Source organism: Piliocolobus tephrosceles, chromosome 2 (assembly GCF_002776525.5).
Source record: "Piliocolobus tephrosceles isolate RC106 chromosome 2, ASM277652v3, whole genome shotgun sequence".
NCBI classification, from domain to species: domain Eukaryota; kingdom Metazoa; phylum Chordata; class Mammalia; order Primates; family Cercopithecidae; genus Piliocolobus; species Piliocolobus tephrosceles.
The window spans coordinates 156,873,214-156,879,784 of record NC_045435.1 but is presented as its reverse complement, the minus strand read 5'-3'; the positions used below and the strand labels follow the sequence as shown (position 1 = coordinate 156,879,784).

Here is a 6,571-nt window from a genome sequence, read left to right as displayed (position 1 = left end):
AAAATTTTAAGTCTGGATATTGCATAACAGTTTGCTAAGCATAAAACAAAACATAAATTAAGATAATCGAAAAGAAATATGTTGGTATCTGTGAACTCTGGTACAAAGCAGAGTTTCAGTAGTAATAGATTTAAATTTAAAATACAAGTAAATGATCCCAGATCCTACACTAAGTGTGGCCCATGACTTACCATTTTAAGAAAATTGCTGCTAGGGTGTGAATTGGTTATTTGTTGGGGTTTTTGTTGCCCTGCTCCACCAGTAGGGGGAGGTCTCATCTACTAGTTACATTTTCAGTGTTTCCTGCCCTACCTCCATTTTTGTTATAATATAGACATGTTGGGCCAGGCGCAGCAGCTTGCGCCTGTAATCCCAGCACTTTGGGAGGCCAAGACGGGTGGATCACCTGAAGTCGAGAGTTCGAGAGCAGCCTGACCAACATGGAGAAACCCCATCTCTACTAAAAAAAAAAAAAGAATACAAAATTAACTGGGAGTGGTGGTGCATGCCTGTAATCCCAGCCACTTAGGAGGCTGAGGCAGGAGAATCACTTGAACCCGGGAGGCAGAAGTTGTGGTAAGCCAAGATCACGCCATTGCACTCCAGCCTGGGCATCAAAAGCGAAACTCCATCTCACACACACACACACACACAAAAAAAAAACATGTTGGGTCCAAGGTAATTTTTTTTGGATACATTTCTTGTGTCTAAGGAATATGCCAGCAAACTAGTATTCTTTTAAAGCACGCTCCCCCAAAAGAAGATTTAGGATTGGCTCATCTCAGTGTTCCTAGCCGCTAATAATAATAGCAAATATTCCTTGAGCACCACATACCCCACACAGTGCTCAGCACTTGATCTAACCTCACCTAATCCTTACAGTAATCTTGTGAGGTGATGGCTCTTTTTTTCTCCCATTTGCCAAGGAGGAAACAAAGGCCCCAAGGGTTTGCATACCTTGCCCAAGTAACCCAGCAAATGGGAGAGTTGTGGTCTTGGATCCTAGTTGGCTTCCAAAAGCCTCTGCCCTTAACCCTTCCGCCACAGTGCCTCCTTCACAAGTGTCAAGAGTCAAAATGCCCATCATTCCCTATTGAAGAAGGCCCAGGCCATGTTTGAGTGATACTTCTGATCGTTTCCTCTCCTGTATGATTTTAGCTTTTTTAGAATACACATATCAGTTATGTTGCCTGTTCCTAGGAACTCACAAGCCTTAATTCTAAGTGTTCTTGAGTTCCAAGAAGATGCAGAATATATTACTGTTCTGAATTTCTGTTGTACCTTTTCAGAATGAGCTTCCTGAACCTGAACAAGACAATGGTGGCACCACAGAATCTGTCAAAGAACAAGAAATGAAGTGGACAGACTTAGCCTTACAGTACCTCCATGAGAATGTTCCCCCCATTGGAAACTGACACTTGGCTCCTTTCTTGTGGATGGATTTTCTGAGAGCACACAGATAAAGCATGTTTTGTTTCAGTCTCCTAAATCAAATCTTTGAGTAATAATGGTAGCAAAGTGCGATGTGAAAATGTTCACCAGAATGAGAAACTAAGATTTCTCAGTAATGGTGAATATCTGGCTCTTTAAACCTAAAACTCTTCATTGAGTAGCTTGTATTTGAACAAGACTGGTTAAACATTTGCCTTTACCTCTGATTTTGCTTTACTGTCAAAGTTTAACACCTTCCAACTACTTATGTGTGTCCTGTAACACGGGATTGAACGTATGAGAGGGAAAGGCAAAGGAAAAAGGAAGCCAGACACTGGGAGAGTTACTGACTTCTCATACTTCCCCACATTGAGAAGCATTCGGAGTGTATTTAGTCTGTAGATGTTGTGATATGCAAATATCCCATTCCCTGGTTACTGGCATTCCTAAGATTCTTCATGGTATTTTCAAACTTTGGATAAATTTACAGATTAGAAAGATATCTGACAGTTACCTCTGTTCTCCCGACAACTTCCTTTTGTGCTGCTGGAAAGGATCTTTGGCTAGGTGGACCACTAGTTTTATTCAGTAGTGGCATTTCTTATTTTCTCAAAGCCCTTTCAATTATAACCACCCCACTATGGAATCAGTATTTAGTTACACATTTGTATAAGAACCTGTATTTTGAAAAACACGTTTGTGTATATTTCCTGGAATTATTTGCCTGTAAAACAGTGTCTTTCATGTGCTCTTCCCAGATTGTAAACGCTGTAGGAAGCAGCCCTGGCTGCCTCTATCTGTATCCCTTGTTGAAACTCTGAAAACACTGAATAACTAAAATCTCTTCTCATCCTTTTTATGCTGGGTCTTTTTGTTTACTTAGCTTTTAGGAGGAAGAGGTACGTGAAAAAACAAATTAGCTTATTTTAGGTTTTCAATCACAAACATGATTTTAGCAGCTATCCTATAATCCAAACACATTCAGGCTGATTTCTTCTCTTTGCATCAGTAGTTCTACCTCGAAATCATTGATCTTCAGAATAAAGACCCCAGTCCCTTCAATAAGCAAAGAAAGACAACCTAATAGAAAAGAGAATTATAATATTTCAAAAAAATTTTACAAGAGAAAAAGCTTTTCAAAAAATTAAAGTGCCTAGAATGCCACAGTTCTTTCACATTCTTGTTAAATGAGGATTTTACAGCTTACTTGTGGTATGTAATCTCTGAGACACTAACATCTAAGAACTTGACAAATGTTCATGTGAATCCTGCCTAGCCTTTCCCTGGAATATTAGTAGACTAGTAAAATATGAAAGCTATTCTTGATTTCTGCTGAACCAGAATATGATATCTGGAATACAGCTGTTGGTTTGTGTCTATGACACTCATCTGAGAACTGCCCCCACCCCCAGGAATACCCTCTGGGCAAGTTCATAAACTCATTGTATCAGGAATTAGGTGACCTAATCTGGGCTAGTCAGACTTTCGTCAACCAGGGCTTCGAAATCTTTATCTAGGGCTGGCTTGAGGATGGTGGGCACAAGAAATGCTAAGTTGCTGTTACAGGGTAGCTTTCTTCAATTGTCTCTGCCAAAACACCCAAAAAGGGAAGTATCTGGAGAGGGAGGCCGAGAGGCTGTGTGGCCTGTTGGTTCCTGCCACCTTTCCAGTTTAGAGCCTGCATATTGCTTTTCTCTGTGGGAGGTACCATGCCTGGCACTGGGAATACAGCAGTGAATTAAGTATGACTTCTCCCTTCACGGAGCCTTTAGTTGGGGAGACAGGCATTAAACCATTAGCCATACGAATACATAATTTCAATTTGGGGCATATGCTAGGAAGGAAAAATAAAAGATGTGACTTAGGTTGGGTTCCCAGAAACCAAGCCTGAGGCAGAGATTTCTTGTGCAAGTGATTTATTGAGGTGCTTTCAGAAGAATCCTGTGAGGTAAACAGGATAGGGCAGGGAAAGAAGCTGAGCCAAGATGTGGTTTGAACTGAAGTGTAGCTTTGGTCTGATCCGATGGGATTTCTGGACCATGATGAAGCCAAGAGTTTTCTCACCTTGAGGCAAGGGGTTAGGCCCTTGTACTGAGTATGAATTGGTCAGTTGTTGGCTTGGCCCCTCCCACAATCCCCCAGTGACAGTGTAACCTCCCAGGCATTGCCAGGCGAGATGCCTCTCCAGAGTATACTACAGCTGTGAGCCTTCGCCGGCCAATACACAGTAGCTGGGGGAATGGGTACCGACAGTGCTACTGCAGTATAGGAGAATGTGACTGGAGGAGATCTGATTTATATTGAATAATCCAGGGGAGACCTTGTGATTAGCAGCTTTTATAGCACATAATTTGAAATACTAATTTTGTCTCTGAATTTTTTTCCACTCTCCAAGGAAGTAACCAGGTCCTGTGTGCTTCCCGTTGCACAGCAGGAAGCAGACATGCTTAACAGTAACCCTAGCGCTTGTTTGGGAAGCAGGGGAGGGTGGGAGAGAAGAGGGTCTGCAGACAGGAGCCTCTAAGGAGTAGTGGAAAGCTGTGTGCCACTCGGTACCACAGAGAGATGGTGAACTTCAGAGTTTCATGGTTCGTTGGGTGCTCCAGAGGAAACCTGCACCTCAACACTGAGTCTTCCAGACGAGGCAAAAACCTCCAAGCTCGGAGCCCCCTCCTACAAGGGCCCCCTCAGACTTGGCAGTGAAGATAATAGCAACGACCCAGATAGACTGAAGAGTAGAAGTCTTTACCCATTTTTCCAGGTCATTCATGAGTGTCCCCTAAATGCTTGCAAGACCCTAAGAAGGGGAAGGGACACCCCAGTGACCGCAGAATTGATTTCTGTTTGCAGTGCAACAGAGTGAGGCCAAATGGACTTAATTTGCTTTGAAGAAAAGAAATGTGCTATCTCTTGTACCCTCCTTGAGCTTGTGAGCCAGCATCTGAAGGATGAGTAGTAGTAATAAGGGAAAGAATTGGGAGATGAGGATAGCTTACACAGAGAGCTAATTGCATAAAGCCAGGAGGTAGAACTGGCATTATAAGCAAGGTGGGTAGGCAGATGTCTGGTTAAAAAAAGTTTTTCTAAGTCATTGAAAGGTTCTAACTAGAGAGAGTGGCCTGATCAGATTGGATTTAAGTGTGTGAGTGTGTGTGTGTGTGTGTGTATCCCTTTGGAGGTAACAATAGAAGTAGAAAGACAAATTAGAAGAGCTTTGCATTGGCTCAAGTGAGAGATGATGGTAGTTTGGATTGGCAAGACAGGTAGAAGTAGAAGGACTTGAAATATTTGTTCGAGGTGGAATTGTGGTGGCATTGTCCAGACTTGCACAGTGTGAGCACTGCCCTCATGACCCAGGGGTTAGATCTCTGAGCTAGACACAGGACTAAAGGTACAGGCCCTATTCTCTGGAAACAGGGTCTGAGTCCAGGGGTTGCCCATCCTTTGAAGCCCAACTTAGACTCACATTGTAATAGTATCGTAACAATGACACGATGGTTATTCAAGCACTTCTATGCACTTTAAACACATGAGTTCCAGCCCTGACATTCACCTTTTAGGTGGATGGCATTGTCCTCGTTGATCAGGAGATGGTGACTTAAATGACTTGTTCCAAGTTAACGTTAGAAGACTTATTCCAGGCTGGACGTGGTGGCTCACGCCTGTAATCCCAACACTTTGGGAGGCCGAGGCGGGCAGATCACCTGAGGTCAGGAGTTTGAGACCAGCCTTGACAACATGATGGAACCCCGTCTCTACTAAAAATATATTAAAAACAAAAACAAACAAACAACTAGCTGGGCATGGTGGAGGGCACCTGTAATCCCAGCTACTTGGGATGCTGAGGCAGGAGATTTGCTTGAACCCAGGAAACAGAGGTTGCGGTGAGCTGACACAGTGCTACTGCACTCCAGCCTGGACGACAGAGTGAGACTCCGTCTGGAAAAAAAAAAAAAAAAAGACTTATTCCAAGTCATTCAAATAATAAATGGATTCCAACCTAGGATGTCTGATCCCAAAACCCATGTCCTCTCCCTGGACCTGTTACGTTTCCTGTAAAACTTTCTGCGACATGGGAAGAAAATCCTACCAGAATACTTAGAACTTTAAAGTATGTACCTTGTTTCTAAAATTGAGACAAAGAGCTAGAAGCATTTTTAATAGGAGCATGGGAGTCATGAAACATTTAAAGGTTCAACCTTTTATCAAATTCGTATATAATGTCACCGGATTTTATACGAGATTAAATCTCTGTAGTTTCAGATTTTGGTACATTTGAGAGGATGGTTTAACGTCAATGCTACAACACCCAGCAGGGGGCGCTCAATTCCTTTTAGAAAGTTTGAATCACTGGCTGATTGTTAGAGCTGAACTCTGAAGATTCTCAACACATGTGATCTTTTGCTTGAAAGTGATTCTGCAAACCTGGGCTGCCCAAAGTGCTAGGTAGCGGTTTATGTGAGGAAAACACAGCCTCCCTGGGATTCTGGCCAGCCAAGCTTGAACTGAGCAGCTCACCTAGTGGGCTCCTCACTCATGCTTTGTCGGTGGCAAAGTGAGGGCACCCAAAAGGTGAGGGCAGTTCAGAATTTTTGGTTAAAGAAAAAGAGGTCTGGAGCCAGGAATTTTGCTCACCTGTGTCCTCAACTTATAGTCAGGCCTGGGGCTCTTTCATTAAGCTATTTCCCAGATCTTTGCATGAAATCGTTTGGATAACTTAGGCATCATCCAGGAATAATCCATTAGGCTCTAGAAAGACTTTTTCTTTAAAAAAAAAAAAAAAAAAAAAAAAAACTCTTAGGTTCAGGAGTTCATGTGCAGGTTTGTTAATAGAGGAACACTGTTGTCACAGGAGTTTGGTGTACAGATCATTTCATCACTCAGGTACTAAGCCTAGTACCCAATAGTTATTTCTCCTGATCCTCTCCCTCCATCACCTTCCTCCCTCACGTAGGCCCCAGTGTCTGCTTTTCCCCTCTTTGTGCCTACTGGTTCTCATTATTTAGCCCCCACTTATGAAAACATGTGGTGTTTGGCTTTCTGTTTCTGCATTAGTTTGCTAAGGATAATGGCCTTCAGCTCCATCCACATTCCTGCAAAGGACCTTATCTCCTTTTTTTTTTTTTTTTTTTTTTTTTTT

The 6,571-nt window shown here is 42.6% G+C and overlaps 1 protein-coding gene across 1 annotated transcript in view; it reads left to right on the top strand.

Moving 5' to 3' along the window:
* Positions 1–2,288, top strand: part of ANAPC13 (anaphase promoting complex subunit 13) — a 2,435-nt gene extending 147 nt beyond the window's left edge. Inside the window, exon 2 of the mRNA XM_026454198.1 lies at positions 1,278–2,288. Coding sequence (XP_026309983.1) covers positions 1,278–1,415 — 138 coding nt within the window. The 3' untranslated portion in view covers positions 1,416–2,288. The remainder of the gene's footprint in view (positions 1–1,277) is intronic.
* Positions 2,289–6,571: the final 4,283 nt, after the last annotated feature.